Here is a 26,559-nt window from a genome sequence, read left to right as displayed (position 1 = left end):
AGAATGAGAGATTGAGAGGATTACCTGAGAAGGCTGAGAGCACCGGCGGCCGACGAGCGAGAGTGGACGGTGGCGACGAGCGACGAGTGACGGCGAGTCGGCGAAGGAATAGAGTATTAAAGGGGTTTCGTGATGACTGAGGAATAGAGACTTGCGACGAGCGACGGTGGATGGTGGCCGACAAGTGACGACGGTCAGGCGATGTTCAGTCGGCGGCGATTTGGGTTGAGCCATTGAGGTGTGTTTGAGAGTGACGAGAGATAGAGAAGATTGAAAGGAAAGGAGTAGGGTTTGAGACAATGAAACTTTGAGGGAGTTGGGTTGGAATACAAAATGGCGTGTCCAAGTTAAAACGGGTCGTGTCAAAGGGAGACACGGTCCGTGTCCGTGTCCATGGAGTATTTTTTTTAAAAAAATTGGGACACGGATTTTGGAGTGCCGGACACGTATCGTATCGTGTCGACTCAGACACCTCTACTAGGTGGCGTGTCCGTGCTTCACAGTATAATAATAATTGCCGAACAAAGTCCTACCAATAATTTGGAGCCTCGACCAAAAAATTAGGCACGTTGTAACCCAAACCACCGTAAAAAAAATTGAACCGCCCTTCAAACCAGAATCTATTGAAATTCTATGAATTAGGGTTCTATAAATTACCCTCCTCCTATTCTTTCTCCCTCACACAAAACTAACTTCCTTAAATTCCCCTTTTCTCTCCTCTAATATCGCTTCCTATCCATTCATTATTCCTCCATTGCCGTCATCTTACCCAACAATTAATTATTATTCTTGCTGTTACAAATTTCAATAATCCTTCATCATAATCTTAATTAATACCCAAGATCATATATAATTCTTGCTGCTACAAATCATTTCAATAATACGTCATCGTAATCGTAATCATCTTAACTTTTTTTTTTTGGGTTTTTTGAATTCTGTCGATTAATTATGAAATTATTGTTATTTGATGATTATCTCGTTGTTTCTTGATTGAATTTTTACAGAGAGAAATCAAAGATCAGCGTGAATGTTTTAATGGAGTCAAAAGGAGGGAAGAAGAAGTCTAGTAGTCGAAGTAGTAATAATAATTACGAAGCTCCTCTCGGTTACACCATTGAAGACGTTCGTCCTAACGGTGGTATCGAAAAATTCCGATCCGCTGCTTACTCTAACGTATGTCCTCCTCCCTCTCACTTCTCTGTTTTCGTGTTATTCAAAACTCTTATACAATGGGTGTATCGTATATAATTCATGTTTTCGGATTATGCAAAATTAAACTTGTATACAGATAAAATAAATTGATTCCCTAATAAGTCGACTTTTATGTGATTTTTATAAAGAGCGTATCATATCATAATATACAATACACCTGTTATATATAAGTATAGTGGTCTTGCATTGTCTCTAATTCATGTATTTTTTATTTTTGTTTGTTTTGCAGTGCGTGAGGAAGCCATCCTGATATTTCCCGGAGTTCAGTAGATTTTTTTTCTTTTAGCAAACTAAAACCCTAGAATACAAAAAAAAAAAAAAAAAAAAAAAAAAAAACCTTTTATTTTGATTTTTAGCCATGACCGTTGATACAGAAAATGTTTCAGCTATCGGGTTCGAGGGTTTCGAAAAACGACTAGAGATAACATTCTCAAATCCAACCGTGTTCACTGACCCATCTGGGTTAGGACTCCGATCCTTGACACGACCTCAACTTGACTCGATCCTTGATGCAGCTTCATGTACAATCGTATCCCAGCTGTCGAACACGGTGTTCGACTCGTACGTCCTCTCCGAGTCTAGTTTGTTCGTGTACGCAAACAAGATCATTCTCAAGACATGTGGGACTACTAAGCTGTTACTCTCGATTGATTTGATACTCGAGCATGCTAACTCGGTCGGACTTACAGTGTCAAGTGTTTTATACTCGAGGGGAACGTTTAACTTTCCTAGTGAACAGGTTGCTCCTCATAGAAGCTTCTCGGAGGAAGTTAGTTACTTGAATGGGTATTTTGGTAATTTGGCATCGGGGTCGTGTGCTTACGTTCTCGGTGATCTGACGAATCAGAATCGTTCTTGGCATGTTTACACCGCGGCCGAGGTGGCAGATCAGACGGACGTGGTTGGTGTAGAGATGTGCATGACGGGGTTAAAGAAGGAAAAGGCGTTGGTGTTTCATAGAATGGAAGGACATTTTGCTAAGGAAATGACTAAAATATCCGGGATTGATGACGTCATCAAAAGTCACGTGATATGTGACTTTGATTTTGACCCTTGTGGGTACTCTATGAATGGGATCGACGGTGGGGCCTACTCTACTGTGCACGTGACCCCCGAAGATGGGTTTAGTTATGCTAGTTATGAAGCCATGGGGTTTGACCCTAGTTCTGTCCGGTTCGAGCCGTTGGTCCAGAGGGTGCTTAAGTGTTTTGAGCCGAAGGAGTTTACTGTTGCTGTCACGTGCTTTGGAGATGGTTTGGCACGTGAGTGGGTGAATGTGAATGGTGCTGATGTGGAAGGGTTCATGTGCCGAAGTGCTGTGAAGCAAGACCTGCCAGGTGGCAGATTTGTGGTGTACAAGACCTATGTGGCTGAGACACCAGAGAGGGAGGTGCACACTCCTTTATCTATTTTGGCATTGCCTTGTTGGAGGGCCATGGAAGCTGTTGAAGACAGTGGCGAGGCAGTGGCTTGTGGTAGTGAGCTGGTGGCTTATGGTGGTGATATACCGTCTTCCGGTTATGGGGGTCTATTGGGATATAATTTTGTGCCACCGGTTTAATTTATGTTACGAAATCATTCTAGTAGTAATGAGAATAAAGGTCACGGTCATGGCCGGAATTGGGTGCTTACTGCATAGTAGTAAGTTGTTGAATTTGATAATTTGTGTCTTATGAAGAGACAATGGATAATGGAGTCTTGTCAATTTTTATGAATTGTGATTATAATGATTTGTGAATTTATATGATCACTAGCTTTTGTTTGATGTAGTGCAATTTCATATCACAATTTTAGTCCGTTACTCTGTAATCATATTTGCATCCCTATTTTGCTTTATCTAATTATTTTTGGGCCATTTTTTTAGTTAACTTAATGTTGCTCTGGAGTTAAAGCATAAAAGCGTGTTCTTCGTATTCAATCGTAGGTACATCCAACTTAATGTTCTTCGTAGCAAGTTCAATGATATATACTCATAGGCTCGATTGAAACTAGTCATTTCTAGATGAAATTTTTTAATCCCCTCCTCTACTCACAATCCATATAATGGGGGTTGAGTTTTCCCTTTGGTCAATAGGTGTGCTTCATACATGTGAAGGTTACCCCTTATACAATAGAATTTACACAAATCATGTTTACTTTGCTCACCCTGGCCATCAAAAAGCCAAGTATTTGCATTGTCAATCAAACCCTCTCCTTAGTATCATGTTAATTCTTAAGCTCTACGCACCATTTATGCAACTTTTGGCAACATGTTAATTTCCATTTCATCCCAAAAATCAATTAGTTCCATCTGACAACTCTCATGCGTATCAGCGTATATATGGTCATACAAATATATAAAGATTGCCTCTTATGGAACTGATAATGAATCAATATTAAATTACTATCTACGAATGAGTGATATATCGAGAATCCATGGTTTAAAAAACTAAAACCAATGGATTTGGGGGGGAAGAAACATGATTAACAAGCTAATAACATCTACAAGAAAACTCGGCATTCGATTGAGTATGATTCTAGCATCAATAAGACGATAATAACCTATATATACAAGTATGAGTTTGTAAATTAAGATATTCTTATACCTGTCTAAGAAAAGTGTTTTTTTTTTCTCTCTAAACAGAGAGCCTCTCTCTGTAGAAGAATACTAGAACCTTTTCACCCAGCCACCAATACTCACCGACAACTCCTTCTTCCACCCATCAACAATTAAAATCAATTAAACCAAGGTATTGTAGTTTTTTAACGCTTTTCGATCTAAAACCCCAATTTAATTAAACGGATTGGTGGTGTTTACTGCCGCATCTAGCTGGTCAACGGCGGCCCTCCAAGTTCACCGGAGACACACCCGTACCATCGGCGACGGTATTTCCATAGTTAGTTTTTTTTTTTTCCTTTGTTCACTTGTAGTGTCACAGAAACAAGATTCCAATCTTTCGATGGCGTGCTCCTTTGTAATTAATTCCCAAAACCCTCACAAGACAAGGAATTATATCTCTCGAACTACAGAGCTCCTTCTTGCCTCCCATCTCCGTCTTGTGTTTGGCAAATTTTAGACAATCGATGTTTCTCAGAATGTCGTATCCAACAATGGGTTTCTAATCACTGGATTAAATTTGGGGAAATTTCAGTACAGAAGTACAAGAATACATTCTTGTTTCTATGTGAAGATGCCCTTGACAGAGACGCCATGGTAGAGCAGGGGTCAGCGGCTTACCAGGCTGCGTTTTTTATCTTCAAGCCTTGGAGACAAGGCGAATCATTACGGGATATCAGATTTGACGACGCTCCTATATGGGTTCATCTCGATGAGGTACCATTGAATTTACGCGAGTTAAATGTTGTTAAACCAATGCTTGATTTGCCTGGTAGAATGTTGTGTGCTGATGAACCCCATCCGGGATCAATTAGATGCTCAATTAGAGTTAAACTCCAAGTTCATGTTTTTGACCCGTTATTGTCGGGAGTATACTTGGACCTTGGCAACTCTGAGTTTAAATGGATTAACTTTAGATACGAGAATGTGTTTATTTTGTGTTCTAAGTGTAATAGAGTTGGCCATAAGAGGAATTCTTGCAATTATACTCCTAATATGTGTACTCCTTTTCTTGCGAATAAGAATAGGGTATGTATGTCTGCTACTCATCCCACCCACAATCTCGCAAATTAGAATATTGGCCTGAAAAGATTTAAAAAATTCAGAACATATAGAGTGAATCTTCAGAGCATATTCGAAAGAACCAAACCACCCCAACACCCCCACAAACCCCCTAAAAAGCTTGTCCAAAAAAATACCTCTTGTATTTTCTACTCCATCCATCTCACTTTTGAAAAAGAGGAAGTTATGCTTGGCACCAATACAACACCTTAATCTTGCCCCAATAGAACCTAGCCACATACCAAACCAAATTCCAGCCCACAAAAACCCCCTATCTAATAAAAAAAGAAACCAACATTGTCCTAGCTCCTTTCAGCATAGTAAAAAGCAGCAGCGAGGGCTTCACGGCAGGGTGAGTGTCATTATGTTATCCTCCAAAGGTCTTTCAGAGTCCAACATTCCATGTGACCCACAACACTCCTGTCTGGTGAAGATAGCAAGCACCCTAGGACACTAGTATGAAGTCAGAATTAAACGATCTTATTATCTCAAGCAACCAAAAACTCCTTTTAAGAAATTTATCTCTAAAGGAAAATTTATGACCTCTTTTTTTCTCCTTTCTTAAGCTTCGAAGTGTCTCTACTTCTTGCTTGCCTAGCACAATGTTTGGGAAAGGAATACGAAGGGGACAAGAATGGAGACTAGGTTTTATGTTTGATTTTGACACATATTTGTATGGTGCATCTGCTTCTGGAAGTATTTCTTGTTTGCATTTGGAAACACGTAGAGGTAATGACACTTTAGAGACCTCTTGTGTCTCGGATGATAACTTCGATAAGGGGTCGGTGGCTCCCCCTCTTGGGCCACCCGGTGTTCAATAAAACTTGGGTTGTGGAACTGTAGGGGTCTAGGGCAGGCAGACTCCCCAAAAGTTCCATATAGTATATCTTTAGTCAGCTCTTGTGGTTTAGATATTATGTTTTTAATGGAGACTATGGTATCTATAGATATTGCTGCAAAACAGTTGTCTGTTGTTTCCTTTTCAGGCTTATGTGGTTCAGATGCTGCAGGTCTGAGTGGTGGTTTGTTTTTATTGTGGTTTTCTTCGATTCAATTAGTTCCTATTTTGATAACCCCAAATTTCATTTTCTGTAAAATAGTTACAGTAATAGAATTAATGGTTTTCGTGTATGGTGCTCCCCATGTTGGTGATCGACCTCAAGTTTGGTCAGCCCTTTCAGATATTATGAATTCCACTCCAAATTTGGTTTTACTTGGGGATTTTAATCAGGTGGAATTTTTAACGGATAAAGTGGGCGGATCTTCTTCTATTCTTGGATGATATGATTTCATAGACTGGCGTTTACACTCTGGATTACTTGAAGTTTTGTTTTCTGGTCCATAGTTTACTTGGACTAATAATCGAACAGATTCGGATCATATTTTTGAAAGGCTCGACAGAGCCTATGCCATATCTTCTTAGTTGGAAGATCACCCGGATACTTCTGTTTTTCATCAGCCTATCTTGTTTTTCATCAGCCTATGCTAGAATTGAAAATTGGTGTTTGTTGGCAGAGGAAGTTCAATCCATTATAGTATCGGTTTTATCGTTGTTTTTTGCTGGTTAACCAATGTTTTTGTTGTCGCGTAAGCTTTCGACTCTTATGGAGCAGTTACTAGCTTGGTTTACTTCTATAAGAAGGTTTGGGGGATTAATTGGAAAACCTTGGCTTCGGATATTAATCAAGAAGAATTCAATATGGACTGTGAGGTTGATCGTTGTCTTTTCATTACAACGAAGGAGGAAAAGTTAGCGGTTGTTCATACGGTCTTTCACTATTAGTGCCACCGTGCCAAAATCAAATGGGATGCCATGGGAGAAGTCCATTCTAAGTTGCTTTTCTCCTTGGTTTAATCTTGGCATAGGCGTAATGTCATCCACTGTTTGAAGGATTCGAATGGGTTGTGGATTTCTGACCCGGTAAGGGTTCGGTCTCTTGTTTTTTCATTCTACAAGGATTTATATAACCCAACTCATACATCTGCTATTCCGGAATCATCCTGGTGGGACCAGTTGCAGTTGCCCTCTCTTTCTTTAGAACAAACTCAACAATTAATGCTTCCCTTTTCGGACATTGAGATTCAAGACGCTATGTTTGCCATTGACGACAATAAGACCCCTAGTCCAGATTGTTTTCCTTCGGCTTTTTTCAAGACTCATTGGAAGGATGTAGGCCCATTTGTTGTTTCTGCAATTCAATACTTTTTTGCTCATAGTTATATGCTTAAGGATTGGAATCGTACCTTTCTTGTCCTGCTTCCTAAGGTCGATTGTCTTGAATTGGTTTCTCAATTTCGGCCTATTTGCCTATGCAATGTTCTTTACAAGTGCATTTCTAAATGTCTTATGGGTCACCTTCGGCTAGTTTTACCTTCCTTGGTGTCGGATTATCAGAATGCTCTTGTTCCTGGGCGGCTGTTATTAGATAATGGTTTGATTGCTCATGAGGTTTTGTCATTTATGAATGCTTCTAAGGCTCGTAAGCGTTTCCATGCAGCTCTCAAACTCAACATGAATAAGGCTTACGATCGTGTTAGCTGGGATTTTCTGCTGCGTACCCTTCAAGCTTTTGGTTTTCCCTCGTACTGGCTTCATATTATTCACCGGTGCATTTCTACAGTCTCGTATCAGGTCTTGGTTAGCGGCAATCCTTCTCTTGCTTTTCAACCTCATTGTGGTCTTCGTCAAGGGGATCCTCTCTCTTCATATCTTTTTGTACTTTGTATGGAGGTTTTTTCTGCATTGTTACATCGAGCAGAGGAGCAATCTGTGATCCAGGGCATTCATATTTCACGAGGGGGCCCTTCTATTTCACATTTGTTTTTTACAAACGACTCATTGTTGTTCTTTCAAGTGTCTCCTGCTACTAATGACCATCTTCTAGCTATTATTCAACACTTCTGTCAGGTGTCTGGACAAATGATCAATCTTTAAAAATCGTTTGTGAAGTTCAACCCGAATACTCTGCTTGACTACTGAGATTATATGGCTCGGCGTTTGAGTCTTCAACAAAAGTTGTCCCTTGGTTCTTACTTGGGTTTACTTGTTGACCTTGGCAGGAGTAAAGTATTAGAATTTCGGTTTTTAATTCATATGGTTTCTAATCGTCTTTCATAGTTTACCTCTCTTAGGTTATCAGTGGCGGCTAAATTAGTCATTATCAATTCAGTATTGGTGGCAACTTTTAATCATGTCTTTTCGGTTTTTCGTATCCCAGCCTCAATATGTCATCACATTGATAACATGCTTGCCTGTTTCTAGTGGTGTTCCTCTTCCTCTTCCAGGGGTTGGAATTTCGTACCGTCTCTTTGTTTCATCTTCCCAAGGGTTTGGGTGGTTTAGGTCTTCGAAGCATGGACCATTTTAATCAGGCCTTGCTCGCCCGACACTACTAGAAAACAAGCAAATAACGACGAAAAATTTCCGTCGAAAACACCTTGTTTTTCGTCGAAAAACCCGTTTTCGACGGAATTTCAGTCGAAACCGATCGTCGGAAAACATTTTGTAAGAAAAATGATCTTTTTCGACGGAATTCAGTATGTCGGTGGAGATTTCCCGGCCCGGAAAAGTCAGTCGGAAATTTCCGACGGACTGTATTTCGCCGGAAATTTCCGATAGAAATTCCGTCGGAAAATGCTTTAAAAAAAAAAAAAAACGCCTCCCACCACCCCACCACCAGCCCACACCACCAGCTACCAGCCCCCCTAACCTGTACCACCAGCCCACACCACCCACTACCCCACCACCAAAACCTCCACCAGAACCCTTACCCACCTAACCCTAACCCACCCAAATCCAGATCTACCACCCAAACGAACCCATATCTACAACCATAACCTTAATAAATTCGGTCGAACCACAGCAAACCACCCCAACACCCGCCTAAAACCACCACCGCCGCCGCAAAAAAAAAAAAGTCACAACCTAAAAATTAACAAATAAAAGTAAAGGAAAAAAATTATCAGTCCTAACCCTATCCCCAAAAACCCGAACTCCAACAGCCACCACAACTATATATATTCAAAAAATTCTGATAAAACAACAGAATAAAAAAAAAAGAGACACATACCTTAATTCGACCACACAAAACCTTGAGATTGGGTTTACGAGGCCAAATTCGACCATGAAAACTCTAGATCTAAAGTTTTCATGGTCGAATTTGACCTGAAAACCTTTGGTTTCATCATGAGGAGAGAGAAAGGGTGAAAAAGGCGGAAATTGGTGTTGTTGATGTCGGTGTTGGTGGCGTTGTTGTTGCGGCGATGGTTATGTTGGCGGTGGTGGTGAGAGATATAAGGTAAAGGGAGAAAGAGAAGAGGAGAAAGAGAAGGGAGGAGCAGAGAAGAAGATCGAGAAGAGAGAGAAAGGGGGAAAGAGGAGGGAGGAGAAGAGAAGAAGATCGAGAAAGGGAAATAAGAGGGAGAAACAGGGAGAAGAAGAGAGAGAAAAGGCGGAGAAGAGGAGAGAGAAAGAGAAAGAGAGAGAAAAGAGAAAGAGAAAATGAAATAAGGGTAAGGGGTTTGTCGGTTTAGGTAAGTGGGTAGGGGTTTTTTTTTTTCTTTTATTAATTTTCGACGGATTTGAAGGGGTCTGTCGGTTTAGGTAAGTGGGTAGGGTTTTGTTTGTTTTTTTTCTTTTATTAATTTCCGATGGAAAATCCGTCGGAATTTCCGAAGGAATTTTTTTGTCGAAAAATTTAAATCTCCGACAAATTTATATTATGTCAGAAGTTTCCGAAGGATTCTTTGATTTTGTCGGAAATTTCCAACGGAACAAAAGTCCCTCGGGAATTTCGATTTTTCGACGGAAAAACGTGTCCGTTGGAAATCGACCTATTTCTAGTAGTGCGACAACGTTCATCGCCATCCTCAGCTTTTAGTCTTTAAATTTCTTTGTGCAAAATATCCTTCTCTTCGTTCCCTTGGCTTGGCTAGGATTCCGCAACTGTCTTGGGGTTGTCGTGGTTTGCTAGAAGGACAGTCTACCTTGGTAAAGAGTCTAGCTTGGAAGGTGGGTTCAGGTTTGAAGGTTCGCATTCTCAAAGATGATTGGGCCCTGAGAGGTTCGGTGCAATTTAAACCTCCTGTGTCTGCTCACGTTTTTTTCTATTATTATTCCGCGTTCTGGCGCTTGGGACTCTTCTCAGATCCATCGGCTTTTTAATAATGCTACAACTCAGCGTATTCTTTCGGCGGAGCGGCCTTAGTGTCCGATGGATGATTTTGTTTACTGGAAGTTTACACGAAATGGTCGATTTTCTACCAAATCGGCTTATTCTTTGCTGGTTCGTCAGTCCATGCATTCTGTTGTTAGTGAACCAGCTCATGCCCCATGGTGGAAACGCTTCTAGGGTTTGCCTCTCCTTCCTCGGTTTAAGATGTTTTCTTAGAAGTTGTTGCATGATGCTTTACCCCTATCGTTGACTTTGTGTTCGAAGGGTCTTCCTGTAAATCCAGTGTGTATTTTCCGTCACACTGATTTAGTGACGGTTTCTCATCTTTTCCGTGACTGTCCGTTTATAAGTCCACTTTGGAAGCAAGGTCCTTCGACACTTGATGGTCGTCTGTTGGGACCAAAACCATTTAATGAGTGGTTTACAGACTTGATATTGGATTTTAAGCGATCTAAGAATTTTGGAGGTCTTGTGTCTTTTGTCTTCTTCCTTTGGGCTATTTGGCTTACGCGTAATCAATGTATTTTAAGGCAAGCGGTTTAGTCTCCTTCGAGGTAAAGAACATACATTATACATTGACTACCTTGTATATAGGGGGACCAATTTGTCAGATAGAAGATTAGATCAAAATTACACTTTGTTTTCAATAAATTTTCATTTTTACGTCTTTGTTTGAATTCACTGCTTAACGTCTAATGATATGATGTTTGTTACACTAATAAACCTTTGCTCAAACTATAAATTGATACATTATTAATGTTATGGATGAAATTTTTCGTTAATGTATTTGAATATGTATCTTCTTTTTTGGTTGGCACTTTTGATTAAATCATGGTTCCTTATACTCAGGCTTTGTTCTTCTTATCGATCCAATTTTCACTTTTGTTACTTCATATAAGTTATGATAATACAAATTCCAGACCAATAAGTTTTTATAAGGTGATTTCAGGGCACATGTTTAATTAAGTTTAAATGAAGGATAACTGGCTTAACTAATTCAAATAAGATGAGTACGTGTAGGGCTAATTATAAATTCAGAATTTTATAAGTTCAAAACTTATAAGATAGATATGAGGCTAATTAAGAAGTTCAGATTGAATAAAATATGTGTTATAATTCAAGTGAAGATAACAAGATTATATACAAATGAGTTCCCAAACATGAAATACATGATATACACCAATGAATTGAAAGAAGAAATAACCGCAGAGATGTCAACTTGTTGGTTAAGGTGTCGAGGGATGATATCTAAACTTGAGATTAAATCTCATCTACATGTTTTGCCCTTTCTCCTCTCTAGTCTCTACACTAAAAGAAAATTATTGTTCTATGGATATTCTACTTGCTTAAAGCAAGGCACTTCAAAAACGATCATGGTTGTTCTATACTTCTATAGCCTGATTCATGGACACATCATATTCAAGCATTGTATACGTATGATTTTCCCTTTGTACACACTCTACTCCAAAAAGCGTAAGTACCATCATATTCATTGAAAAATAAATCTTGAACTTGTTGTAGTCAAAATGAAACAGAAATTTTAATTAAAATATCCAAAGTAGAAATTTAACAAACGACGAGATTAAGTTTTAGTGTAGCAAGGCTCAAGAGTGTAAATAGGCACATACAAGGCCAAGGTAAGGAATCCAAGATATATTAGGTTCGTTAGGTTTTAACAAACACAAACTATTGGGTGACCAATAGTTCGCACGGCGAGAAGGTAGCGGAAGCGGCAGCGTTCCACCACCTGCAAAATCAAACACATTGAACCATAATCCAGATCTACATCCCTAAAATCCTTCAATAATACTAAGAAAAAACAAAATCCCCAAAATCAAAACAAATCACAAATTAAAACAAATAAATAACCCTAAATCGAAAAAAGCAAAAAAACTTACAATTAGAGGTGTTAATAGCGCGGCGTCGACTTAAGGTAGAGGTGGTGGTGGTGCGGCTTCGGCTTAAGATAGATGTGGTGGTGGCTGCGCGGCGTCGGCTTGAGCGAGGAAAGACAAGCGGTGCGACTTGAGCGAGGAAAGACAAGGTGGTTGGTGGGTTTGGTGGTTGGTGTGTTCGGCTAGTGGTGCGGTGGTTGGTGGGTTCGGTAGACGGTGGGGTGGCGTGAAGATTTGTGGCTTTGATAGCATTCATCTCCTTTATATATGGTGGATTAAAGAGTCTGTGTTACTGACACGAATGATGAGGCTTTATAATTATGTTATTAAGCTTCTTTGATCTTGATTTTATTTGTTGTTGGTAATGAGAACCTCTATTCTTATTTGAAACATAGAGAAAGAAAGAGAGGAAGAAGGGGAAAAAGGAGAGAGTAGGAAATAAAAATATCTTGTATGCGGATAATCATATTAGCCAACAAATGACGCATATCAGCCATTAAAATGAACATATCAGCCAATTGATGTTTTATATCAGTTAACATTAAGGACATATCAAACATTAATAAAAACGTATCAGTCAACACAAGGAACATATCAGCCAACAAATGAAACATATCAGCCAACAAAACGAACATATCATCCAACAAAAGATACATATCAGCCAACAGAAGGAACATATCAGTCAACAAATGAAGCATATCATCCAACAAAAGGAAGAAATCAGCAAACAAAAGCAACAGGTAAACCAACAAAATAAACACATCAGCCAACACAATGAAATATATAAGCCAACAATTAAAATATACATATCAGCCAACAAAATAAAGATATTAGCCAACTAAAAAAACATATCAGCCAACTGATGTCTAAATATATATATATATATATATATATTAGCCAACAAAAGGAATATATTAGACAACACATAAATCATATCAGCTAACAAATGAAACATATCAGCCAAACACATGAAATATATCAGCCAAGCCTGCCGCACGTAATTATGCGTGCGGCAGTCCGCACCCACAACCTTCTCTTTAACAAATTGTTTTCAATCTTTTTCATTTGTTATTAATGTGTAAAGATTTATAACAAACTTATAATCGTTATTAGCTTTTGATTTTAAGAAGAAAATAAAGTGTGTCTTAGTCGATCTACCCTAATCACATAATTACAAGACATCAATAACATAATACTAAAACAGACACCGGGAATGACACGTGTCACTTCCTGGTGCTGTTTTTTCACTCCAAAACTCTCCCTCCCTTTTTAGAAAAATTATTTTATTTCTGGAATATTTTACATTTGTATATTAAAACTATAATAATATTATTCATAATATTATATATTATCCTTATAATGATTGTATTCCTTTTTATTTCGTGTGCTACTTAAAGTAGTTACATAAGATTTTTGAGACCTTTTAATTAAGGGAGAATAAGCTATAATTTAGAAGGTTGAAATATGGTGGAGAATATAAAATAACGAAGTCAAAATTACAATATTAACATTTAAATAACCCTTATCTATAGAGTTGTACAATAGTGGGGTTCAATGGAGGAAAAAAAAACAATTTTATTCATGATGTTGATTTGAAATCTTATGAACCAATAATAATGAATTAGTTTTATGTTAAATATTTCTGTGATAACTTACCAACTTATAACTTTTTTATTCCTTCAAAAAATCTATTAACTATTACTGAAACAGGTCATGCTTACATCGATCATTTTGTACATATGTCAAGCTATCATTAAAAAATCCTGAATACAATATATATATGACGTCAAAAGGTTTTTTTTTTTTTTTTTTTTTATTTTAAATATTCTACTTTGCTTATTTTTTAGAAGTATATTGTATAACTTTTATTTAAAACTAAATTTTTTCATTAAAAAGTTATACGACATCCACATTGTATAGATTTATTGGGAATAACATGCATCATTAATGTAATATAATGTATACTATTTTTAAATATTTTTAACACAACTAAATAACTAATCAACAATATTTTTTTGAATTTTTTGTGAGAAATTACCTATTATAATCCGGTTTTTGTGAGAAACTACCTATTATAAAAAATGTTGTAAAAAATTACCTAATAAAATAAAAAAATGTTGTACCAGACTACCATACATAGAGGTGGGCATGGGTCGTGTCGGCACGTAAAGGTGGGCATCGTGCCATGGCGTGCCGCCGCGGGCCGTGCCTGGCAGGCCACGGTCAACGACGTGCCGTGCTGGTCATGTCGCCGTGCCCAAAACTTCGTGCCGTGCCGGCCATTTTCACAGGCCAACCCACGGCCTGGCACGGCCCTCGTGCCTGGCAGGCTTGTGTCGTGTCGGCCTGCGTGCTGGCCTGGCGGGCTGGACTGTTTCCAGATTATTTTTTTTAATAAGTTATAAAATTATAACTTATATTATAATGTATATAATTTATAAAAATATAAAATTATAATTATAATTTATAAGTTATAAAAATTTATAACTTATAAGTTATAAAATTATAATTATAACTTATAAGTTATAAAATTATAATTATAAGTTTTATAAGTTATAAGTTATAAAATTATAAGGTATATTTAAGTTGAATATTTATGTTTTATAATTTTGTATATTCAATATTTATACTATTACTTTAAAATTTAATGTTTATGATTTATTAAATATAATTTTGTATTAGTAATTGCCTAATTGGTATAATTTTATTTTATTTTTAATATGAATTTACAAATTATAACAAAACGGGGAAAAAAGGCAAATTGGACTTTGGATGTGAATAATGCGTACTTCATATTATTATTACTTGAGTTGAGAAAATTGTACAATGATAACAATAATAAAAATCGTACAATGATGGTATTAAACAAAAATTGGAAAATGATAATATTGATAATGATTAAAATCGTACAATATTCCAAAATTGTCTATTCTTCTTCTTCTTCTTGCTCGTCTTCGTCGTCGGCTTCGGCTTCATCGGCTAGTTGGATAGATTGAGAACTAGCCGAACCCGAACGGTCGGAAGCGGAGGTTCCTTCATCGTTGTCGTTGTCCTCGTAAGAACGGTCTTGTGAGCGATTTTCCGCATCCAACCAATCTTTGAAACACACGCACATTTCTAGTGTTTCGGGTTTTAGACTTGTTCTTCTATCGTCCAGAACCCTTACGGATGCGCTGAAAGCTCGTTCGGAGGCAACAAAGGAGACTTAGATATCAAGAATGTCTCGTGCCATTGCCGCCAAAGTTGGATGCTTCGTGCTTTGTTGTTACACCATGCAAGGAGGTCGAGGCTGTTTATCTCATCGTCGTCCATGCCTTTGGTGAAGTCGTAACTCAAGTAAATCTGCAACTCCGAGACGTCGCATTGCGTTCTCCTGATTGATGAATCACCTGAAAACCTTGAAATCAAGTTAGTAGCTTGTGAAAATAAATGTTTGGCCTTCTTACTTACATTTTTGGATGGTTGGGAAGGGCCTGTGCGAGGAATGGTGCCATGTTTGATTTCATAGACTCTATATAAAGCAAAAAACTGATCCTTCACATGAGTCTTATAGGTTTCTACATCATCGTCAAGATTCATGCATTGAAAATAAATGTCAACTAACATACAGGTGTTTTCATACTTTTGCCTAGGATCTAATATGGTTGCAAAAATATAAATCAAATGAATTTCACTATAATATTTACGCCACTTTGTTTCCATTGCTGGAAGATACTGATCATAATCACTTTGGTTGCGATGATCAGCGAAAAGTTGGGCGAGTAAACATGCATTAGAAAGAAAGTTTTGAGCACAAGGATTGTAAACAGAAGAAAAACAATACTTCATGTTATATAATAACTGTAAAAATTGCATATATCTTTCACAGTTATACCAATCATCATCATATAAAGCAGTTTGTGGAAATTTTTGGTTGTAAAATAGTGTTAACGGGCCCTTGTACTCAATTGCCTTGGTTAACATGTCATAGGTGGAATTTCACCTAGTTGGGCAATCGGTTTTGATTTTTATTGCCCTTATCTTTTGTTGTCTTAGAAAAATCTTCCATTCTTGGTACTTCATGTTTGAGCTATTAATAGACATAATAGCATCACTGATTTTGTTGTAGTATGGGTCAATTGTCCGAACTCCATCCTGTACACATAGGTTAAGTACATGGCAAACACATCTAGTATGAAGAGCATCACCGTCTAATATTACATCGGTTAAGTTTTGTTTTACAAGATTAGATGTGTATGTCATAGAGGTTGCATTGTCAAAATTCATAGACATCATTTTATCTCGAAGGTTGTATTCGTCTATTGCTTGCATTAAATGGTGAGCAATGTTAATGCCGGTGTGTGGGTATTCAAGCATTTTGAAATGTATTATTCTTTTTTGTAACAACCATTAATCATCTACCCAATGGCAAGTCACACATAAATAGTGATATTTATAACCACTATCCCAAGCATCGGCTGTCAAAGACACTCTACAGTTAAGGTCTCTCAATTCGGCTTGTAACCGCAATTTGTACTCTAGGAAAATTTTCATGGCGGTGAAACGAACGGTTTTCCTAGAGATTCTTTTATGTTGGGGTTGTAGTGCTTTGTTAATGTAAGTGTTAAATGGGTCACTTTCCGAGAAAAGAAAAGGTTGTTCGGCGTGTACTATCATTTTTCCTAGTTCTTCCCTATCCCTCTCATAGTTGTAGGTAAAGCCGTATGGATGGAACTGGGAAATTTTTGGCTGGGTTGGATCACTAGCTAGTTGTGTACAAGCTTTCATGTGTCTACTTAAGTGTCCCGTCCCGGATTTGGATATTGCCGAGAATACACCATTACATGTTTTACATTTTGCATGTGTTTGGTGGGGTTTATTTAGGAGGAAATGACGCCATACCTCACTCCTTCGGTTTTTCAAAAGTACCATCTCACTTTCGGTTAACCATTCATAATGTGTATTTTGGTTAGTAGTAGTAGAAGGGGTAGAACCGGAGGAAATTTGGGTACTTTCTTGGCTACTTTGGCTAGAATAATAGTTTTGTTGATCACCAAAATAATTAGGTGGGAATTGACCGAATTGTGGGAATTGTTGTGGATTTTGAAATTGGTTTGATGGTGAAAATTGGTTTGGTGGTGGTGGTGGAAATCCCGACATATTATAGGGTTGAAAACCGGAACTACCATCGTGCCTAAATGGCTCATAGCCCGGGGGGAAGTAACCGGGGTCATTGGTTGGACTCGGAATTTGGGGGCTCGTTGTATTAGGTGGTTCCCTAGAACTACTACTACGGCCAAGTCGGCCATTCCCCCTAGATGATGGGTTGTTCGATGCCATAATTAACAATTAGATTTTTAATAAAAAGTGATTAACAATAATAATAATTAATAACAACAATATTAACAATAAAAATAACAATAATAATAATTAATAACAACAATTATAACAATAACAATAACAAAAATAATAAATAATAACAATAATTGTAACAATAATAATAATTAATAACAACAATTATAACAACAAAAATAACAATTAACAACAATAATAATTAAACAAGATTACTTTAATAATAACAATAAAACAATAATAAATTAAAGATTAGTTTAGATCTTACAACCGTGCTTCAACGCTCCACTAATTACGATTACGAACTTTTTAATTTTTTCCGATATTAGGAAAATAATTAGAGAATTTAAGAAAATAAGGATTATTAGAGATTTAAAGAATATAAGAGATTAAGAGATAAGAAGAAGAGATTGTGATTTTGTGATTTGGGAAGTGAATGGAGGTGGGTATTTATAGAATTTTTAGGGAGCAAATTGGCCAAAAACTAGTTGTTAACTAGCCGTTTTTTGGCTAATTATGCAATTAGCCGTTGCAAAACCCGGTAATATTACCGTTTTTCTGGCTGGGCACGTGGGCCGTGCCGGGCAAGCACGAACGCCGTGCCAACGTGCCAGCACGGCGGGCCCTAGCCGTGCTCGTGCTGGGCCGTGCCTGAAAACCCAGAAGGCTGTCCGTGGCATGAAAATCGACAGCCGTGCCGTGCCAGGCTGGGTGTTGGGCCGTGCCGGGCGGCACGCGGGCCACCCCATCACGTGCCCAGGTTTACCGGCACGCAGGTGGCACGGGCATGGCACAGTTGCGGCACGGCCCGACACGAGCCCGCCTCTGGCACGGCACAGCACGACGTTATGGCCCACGTGCCGGCCCACAAGCACGGCCTGCAGGCACGGTTATATATATATATATTAATTCTTTAAATTAAAAAAAAAATATTAAAGTGGCGGCCCGCTGCCCGGCAGGGCACAGCACGGCAGGCACGTGGGTCGTGCCGTGTCGTGGGTTGGGATGTGCCAGAACGTAGCCCGGCCCGGCACGGCCTATGACATGGTCGGCACGACACGAGCCACCACCAGGCACGGCCCGCGGTGGCCCGGCACGGCACGATGCCCACCTCTAACCATACACTTGATTTCCACCATCGACTCACTTCTCCGGCGTTGACCACCCACGTGCTTCTCACGTGATTTCAAATTTACCAAATTTTCACTTTTTTCCCCTAATTCAGCGATCATCATCCCAATTTCATCCTTAAATCCCTAAATTTCTCTTTCCCTTGCATTATTTTCCCCTTCCCTTGCTTCAATTTGACAATATGCAACATGGTTTTTTTTTTTTTTTTGGGTGGGGGGGGGGGGGGGGGCTAATTTGTGAGTTTGCGAGAGGAATTTGCAATAATTAATTTTTGAATTTGGTTGTTACACCATTGTTTTTGGTGTACCGTGGTTGGTATGGCTGCTACTTGCAACTTGGTGGGGTGCGCTTGTGTTATTGTTGGTAGTGTCAAGAGGTAAAGATGGAGTGTGGTGGTGCGGTGATGGCGTGGGAACGTGCTGCTACGAGAAAGGGAGTTAATGATGTTATTATGTGAGGGTCGCGGAATTATTGCGGAGTCATCGAGGGCTTATGTTGGATTCGAGAAGGTCGAGGCGGTTTCAAGTGGGGTTGTGTTGGTTTTGGGATGCGTAAGGGTGGTCGTAAGGGTGTTTTAAGGTGGGTTGAGGTGTTGTGGAGGTGGGGAGATGGTGAAGATGGTGGCATTGTTGGGGGTGCATAGAAAAAAAGAAGGACAAAAATTTTTTTTAAAGGTCATGTGACCAGCACGTGGGTGGTCAACGCTGGAAAAGTGAGTCAACGGTGGAAATCCAGTGAATGGTAGTCTTTTACAACATTTTTTATTGAATAAAAGACGGGAAATATTATTAAGACAAATCAAATTCCGCCAAAGTTTGAATACTTTGGGGGAATAGACCCATACAAATATGATCCGAATCAACCTCAGTTTCCCATCCAGCAACTAATTGGGCAACTGTATTTCCCACTCTTTTTACATGAACACACTTAAAGGAAGAAAAGACACTAGACAATCTCATAATATCTTCAAACAAACACAAAAATAGGAGCTGCACCTACAACTTTCCTCTAAACTGCTCGAACTACGTCAAGGGCATCACATTCAAGAACCACGTGTGTATACCCCATCCTCCTTGTCACTTCCACACCATATCGTGCTGCTGCTGCTTCAGCCATGTCTGGCTACCAACAGTGGCTCTTCTTCTTTGCAGCATCCAACAAAAGATAGCCCTGCTCATCCCTCACAGCCACGCCAAAGCTCACTCCCCCCTCCTTAGGCACATGGGCATCAACATTAAATTTAACAAAACCAATTTGAGGAGTAGGCCATCTAGAAGAAGACTGCACATCACCTTGGGAATACTGTCCAGCCACTCTAGCATTATATGCACCATAATCCTCACAAAGCTTAATTAAACCCGTAGCAACCCCTACCCCATTAACAGCAGAAATTCCACCAAAAATTTCAGAGTTTCTGAGTACCAAGCTGCCCAAGATAGAGCAGCAAAAAGTATCAGTTGGGTTTTATCAAGTTTACGTGCCATCCAGGTGAAGACCTCTTGAAAAGAAGACATTGGAGCATCAACAAATATTGCACTCAGGCTACTATAACCCCATATATATAGCAGTAGCATGTTTGCACTTAAATAAAGTATGTACAATTGTTTCGTCACGATTACCATAGACGTTGCACACACTAGAATATCTTATATGACGCTTCTTTAGAATATCCATTACCCCAAGGGAACCACGGCAAGCCTGCCATATAAAGAGTCGTAGCTTTGGGGGTCCTCCCAAACCCCACACAGTATGCCACACCTCCGTTTCCATTGCTCCATAGAACAATTTCCAAGCACTAGTGCACCCCAACCTACCTAGCCAGTACGCATATTTTACAGAGAAATCACCATTTGAAGTTGGCCACCAATATCTACAAACACTCGTTAGTGAATAGGTAGCAGAGGAATGTCCAGCACCGTCTTACAATCCTTCTCATTAAAGGTAGTTGTCACCTTCTCCTTATCCCACATCCCACGATCAAAATCAAAAAGCTCATTTACCCTTAAGTTCAAGTCACTATCAGAACGCGGGGAAGGCACAATCGTTCCCAGGAAACCAAGCATCATCCCAAACCCTTATATTCACACCATTACCCACCCTCCACTTTAACCCTTCAAGCAATAGAGACTTCGCCCCCCATATGCTCCTCCAACTATAGCTAGGATTATACCCTCTCCTTGCCTCCAAAAAAATCCGAATTTTTAAAGTACCTAACCTTTAACATTCGGTATAAAAGAGAAGAGTTATTAGTGCACAATCGCCAACCTTGTTTAGCAAGAAGAGTTTTATTAAAACATTTGAAGTCTCTAAAGCCCAAGCCGCCCATTGCCTTACGAAGGCAAAGGGATTCCCATCGATGCCAATGAATTTTCCTCTTCGATCCCTTCGACCCCCACCAGAAGCGTGTAATAAGGGCTTGCATTTCATCGATAAGGTCGTCCGGAACTCTAAAAATGCTCTTCATATATGTGGGTATCGCTTGGGAAACCGCTTTGATTAGCACTTCCAACCCTGCAGTTTTTTCCAAATCCCCTCCTTTAAACAAGTAAACACCACCTTCTTCGATCTCCCAATTATTGTAGGCAACCCCAAGTACTTTTCGTGTTTCTCCACCTCTCGAACCCCAAGAGTGTCAATTATGTCTTTTCTTCTTTCCAGACTCACGAATCTGCTAAAAGCAACTTCAAAAGACAAGTGAGACGCTCTAGGCGCTCCTCTACAAATGCGAGCCCCATGGATCAATTTCTCCGCAGCGGCCTTTGAAATCAATAAAGAAAACACCTCTACACATAACAGAAATAGATACAGGGTGGTAGGCGTGTCGTGTACCTATCAAAAATAACCTAACAGACCAATACTAATGTAGACTGGCAAGTAAGGGTCGGATCCCAAGAGACTAAGGTTCAGAAACAATTAATTAGACTCAAATCTTTACTAATCAAGAATCAAGTATAATCGATAACTAAGGGTCTCAAATATAGGGAAAATTCAAAAATAAACTAATTAAGATGATTAAATCAAGCAATTAAAAACATCCAAGATCTAGCTTCACCACAACTATTATCGATACAATTGTAATTCTACCCTTAACATACGATTTCAATTGAACGGGGAAAAGTAAACCCTAATAATTACCAAGGATCTCTCTCGAGTATCAATGGCTTCCCTAACATACAATCAATCCTATTCTCATGGTATCATGCATATTAGAGACATTAAACACATTACTCTCACTTCCCAATTATCAAACCCAACTACTCTCGTGTTGAGAATCAAACCCTAAATTGATTTACTCAAATCCGTTTATACCCAACTCTCGCTGTGATAAAAACAATGGAATAATCGCAATACTATAGTTACGTCTAACCTAGCATTGGCATAATCACAATCAATTTAGCAATTCAATTGTTATAGTTATTAGAGAATTTAAAGATTTAATTCATGCATCAACAATAATAGGGCTACACTAGATCTTGAATTAAAGAATCTACTCACACATGATTAAAGAAACAAAAACAATAATAAATAATGAAAACATAATTAAATAACAAAGCATGAAAAATAAATACCAAATCTTGAATAAAATTGAAAGTAGAAACCTTGAATCTTGAATCTTGAATTACAAAACTTGGAAAAAATAAAGGAGAACTAATTCTTAAGGAGAGAAAATAAAATAAACAATGCTTAATGAATTTCCAAGGAAAACAAGGCTAAAAAGTATTTAAATAAGCCTAAAAAGATAAGAAAATCGGCTAAGCCTTGGCGCACAAGAATCCCAGGAGGCACGGACGTGCCTCTCCATAGGCACGGACGTGCCTCTATGTGTGCATAAACTGCTGTGACTACTGACTTCCAGGCACGGACGTGCCTGGTGCTGGGCACGGACGTGCCTGCTCTGCTGCGCGTATCACTCATCTTAAATCAGTCATAACTTCATATCCGGAGCTCCGTTTGAGATGTGTAATATATCGTTGGAAAGGTCTTCAAGTCTACTTTCCAATGCAATTTGAATCACTCCATTATCATTTGTATACCAAAAGTTATGAGCATAATAGTGAACAGACGTCATATTTGTCAAGTATTTCATCAACGTTTTGCTTCATTTTCACTCAAGTTCGTCTCGAACACATGATTTAATATTCGTGGGCCTCGGCATAGCTTTGTGACTTCGTAAAATCTCCAAATTAACTCCGCTAATCCTGAAATACATCAAAAACAACGAAACTACCCATAAAAGCATCGAATCATCGAAACTAAACCAAATTACACCAAAACGGACTCAAATACTCAACTAATCTAACAAAACTAACTAAAAATAAGCCAAATAATATACACAAAACACGACATATCAAACTCCCCCAAGCTAAACTAATGCTTGTCCTCAAGCATTTAACCATGAATCACAAAGGAGGAGAATGACAACTCCTCAAACAATCACAATGTGCCATCAAGTTCAAAACCACGATAAAAAAACGAAATCAAGAGTCAACATGCACAAAAACCACCATTCATCTCATATACTTAGACTTGACAACCAATCTTACCACACATCTCCCCATACCTACTCACACAAACATGAATAGTTCTCACTTTAGTTGTGAAAAATAAAAACAATAACGCTCATGTGTTTTCGGGGTGAAATATGAAGCCACTCAACCTAAGCATAGCATGCGTATCAACTTCACACAACCGGCCTCTTTAGGCTTGCAATGTGACTTTCTCCACTTTTAGTGATTGATGCAAACACGAAAATCATGAAATCCATATTAGGTAAGCTCGGTAAATAAGGGTTAGATAAAAATAAAAATAAATAAAAATAAAATGGAAGACTTCTCTATTTTTTTCAAAGGCCTTTAAGACCATATTTCTTTTCTTCCCTTTTTTTTCTTTCTTCCTTTTCTTTCTCATAATCTCTCTTCTTTTCTCTTTGTTTTCTTTCCTTTTTTTTTTCATTTTTTGTTTCCATTTTTTTTTTGTTCGTTCGTTTTTTTTTTACATCATTCACACTCATAGGGATTAACAAATGTAAAACACCTTCAAAATAAACCTATAAAAATAGCTCTAAAGCTTTAAATGTAGGGTATCAAGAAGGGGTTAATATGGCTCAAATTGGTTCAACCTACGGGTGAATGTAAAATAAAAATAAAAAAAAAAACAAAAAGAAAAAAAAAACATGAAGGCCTAGAATGTGGAGGCTCTAAATTCTACAAGGAAATTTCAATCATCTTTTCGAGACATGCATCATAAAGTCTCAAATAGTCAAAAAGCAAGACCAATAATTCGATTATATGAAGGACAATCTAATCACACAAGAAGAAACATGACTGAGGTAGAGTGAAATCAGTCAAATAAGGCTCAAGACTCTCACCGGGTACACAAACTATTCACATAAGTAGAGCGGGGAGACCATCCTGGCCACTACCTAGCTCAATTCCAAGCACATCAATGAATGGGTTTTCGAAAACTCTTTTTTTTTTTTCAAAAAGCACACATATGTTATTATAATCATAGAAGCATAGTCATGCAATGGCATATTATTCGACACTAGAAAGAAATAAACTACCCAAAAACTGAAATAAAACTAATATATACATGGTGAAAAGCAAATCCTCCCCCAAGCTAAACCATACATTGTCCTCAATGTATGCATAAATCAAGGCAAATAAACAAGGGGAAGGGAAAGACAAACTACTGATCAGGAGGGGTGGGGGGTAAACCATACCTCGAGTCGGTACTAGGACCGCCCTGGAAGTGCTGTCTCATCATGCCCCCTATATCATAGAACTCAGACTGAAAGGCGGCAAGTTGATCTCGCGGGTCGCCGAAGGTGGTCGCCATGCTATCATGTGACATCGACAGATTTGTGACCGCTCTCTAGGTCTCATTGACGTCCCTCCTCAAGTCACCCATGCCTAGCACGACATGGTTGAGATCGGCCCTCATGGAGGCTATTTGCTCCTTCAAAGTAGTTGGGGCGTGGGTCTTCTGATGTGGAGCATCATGCTCCATGTGTGCATGTCCCTCACCACCATATGCATGCCCCTGTCCTCCATAAGCATGCCCCTCACCACCAGGCAACTGGACTCCCTCCCCCATAGGCATCGGGACTCCCTCCCCATTCTGTGGTGGCCACATGAAATCAGGAGGGATAATCCATGTATCCCTCCCAGTCACCTGAGGGATCCCGAACTTCGGGAGGTAAGCATAAGGAATCGGTCGGGGTAGAGTGGGGCGGCCGACCAACCACACAAAACCTTGGGCGTTGCGGCGCCTCTTCACCCAGCACATCTGCTGGAAGCTCTGAAAGCTCAACGTGGTGGGGCCTCCAACCCTGTACTGGTCGATACCTGCCCAATCCTGCACATAGCCAACAACCAACAAAGAAAGCATACCACCTATAGCAATCTCCCCAGATCCCAAGGCTACATTATATAGGTGGTCTAAAAACCATACCCCGAGGTTAATCATGTCGTCTGCCTCAGTGGGGTCGGGGTGGCAAAGCAAATGCCATAAAAAATAGAGTTCCTTGGCCGAGCAAACCCCTCCTGTGTTACATCTAGCAAAAAGGGTCCAGGAAAAGAGTCGGCATATAAGTCTCATGGCCGGGTGAACTATACATGAGGTCTTAGAATGGCTAGGGTCGTAGTCATCTAGCCCAGTCAAATCCCGCCACATGTTAAGGTCATTGTAGCCAGTCAACCTACTATAATTTGGTCTACTTATTTGGCCGAAGGTGGGGAAGCCTAACAGGACATTAACCTCCCTCACCGTAAGGGTGTGACGTTCACCAAACAAGTTGAAAGAAACGTCCCTAGGAGTGTGGCCGTCCGATCTACGACGGACTTCTAAGGTAGAAAGGAACTCGTAGGTGATATTGGAGTAGGTGTTGGCATGTTTTACTAAGAAACCATCCCAACCTAGTCGGCTAAGAATGCGTTGAACCTCACCTCCCATACCCAAGATTTCCATAGCCTCTTGGTCAAAAAACCGTGTAGGCACTAAGGGTCGTGATCTAATTTAAAGAAAATTGTTTAAGTGTTCTTCATTACCCTTAAAATCGATCCCAAAAGTCTCGATGGGTGGAATATGGGCAAGTGGTGTGGGAGAAGGTTGTGGAACGGGTGGGGTTCTAAGGCTTTTGGAAGAGGTGTTCCTAGGCCTATTTCTTCTTTGGTGAGATGAGGATGCCATGAGTTCAATTAACAATCAATGTATAACAATTCAAGCACACAAACAAGCAATCAATCGACCACAAATTCACAAAGGTCCACAATAATTCAACAATACTCCAACAATGCTTCAAGATTAATAGTAGTTTTTCAATCACACTACACCAAAATATAATCACAAATATCCAAACCAATTGAACAAACCAAACACGATTAACAATCTCCAACAATTTTTATGAACAATTTATAGCAAATTATTCATGAAAACCTAGAGAGAGAAAGTGTGAGAAAAGGGGTTACCCAAGGTATGGTGGGTGTGAAATACCCACAAATGATCCACAATTGGCGTATATAGCACCCTTGAATCCCTTCCTTGCCTTCCAATTGCTCCAAAGAGCTTTAAATCAAAAAGCCCCAAATTGATTTTTGAATCTAGGGTTCTTGAAAAATTGGGCAAAATTGTGTTTGGGATGATTTTTGTTGATAATGGAGTGTGAGAATTAAGTATAAAGATGAGAATGTTGAAGATTATGTAAAAATTTGTGAATTTGGGTGATGGATTGAAGAGGGGAAGGCCGAAAATCTTGAGTGAAAGGAGAGGAGAAAGAAGCTCTTGAGTTTGAAAGTGGGGGAATTGTGAATGAAAGAGTAGGGAGACCGTGCCTCTATTTCGGGGGGGGGGGGGGCACGGACGTGCCTTCTGGGAGGCACGGATGTGCCTCTTCAGAAATCGAGTTTCAAAAACATTCTGCCTCAGAGGCACGGACGTGCCTCTGAGCAGGCACGGACGTGCCTCATATGCAGTTTTTTTTTATATAAATAAATTTAAAAAAATAAAAATTAAATACGGAAAACCGAGGCACGGACGTGCCTCTCTAAAAAATTCATCCCCAAAACTTTCTGCCTCAGAGGCACGGACGTGCCTCTTCAGGGGCACAGACGTGCCTCTTTAGAAATTGGTTTTTCTCCTTTTTCCTTCCTTTTGGCGC

The 26,559-nt window shown here is 39.2% G+C and overlaps 1 protein-coding gene across 1 annotated transcript; it reads left to right on the top strand.

Annotated features, from left to right (window-relative positions):
* The first annotated feature begins 514 nt into the window (after nucleotides 1-514).
* Nucleotides 515-3,008, top strand: LOC110721905 (S-adenosylmethionine decarboxylase proenzyme-like). The gene is made up of 3 exons (XM_021901138.1): nucleotides 515-896; nucleotides 1,005-1,173; nucleotides 1,442-3,008. The coding sequence occupies exon 3, from the start codon at nucleotides 1,571-1,573 to the stop codon at nucleotides 2,771-2,773; it is 1,203 nt and encodes a 400-aa protein (XP_021756830.1). The 5' UTR covers nucleotides 515-896; nucleotides 1,005-1,173; nucleotides 1,442-1,570; the 3' UTR covers nucleotides 2,774-3,008.
* The last annotated feature ends 23,551 nt before the right edge of the window (nucleotides 3,009-26,559 follow it).

This window comes from Chenopodium quinoa, unplaced genomic scaffold (assembly GCF_001683475.1).
Source record: "Chenopodium quinoa cultivar QQ74 unplaced genomic scaffold, ASM168347v1, whole genome shotgun sequence".
In the NCBI taxonomy this organism is placed as follows: domain Eukaryota; kingdom Viridiplantae; phylum Streptophyta; class Magnoliopsida; order Caryophyllales; family Amaranthaceae; genus Chenopodium; species Chenopodium quinoa.
The sequence above is the reverse complement of the archived record's forward strand: the minus strand, read 5'-3'. Positions and strand labels throughout refer to the sequence as shown.

Bases quoted from the DNA above. Each gene is read 5' to 3' on its own strand.
- LOC110721905 (XM_021901138.1), top strand. From the start codon at position 1,571: ATGACCGTTGATACAGAAAATGTTTCAGCTATCGGGTTCGAGGGTTTC.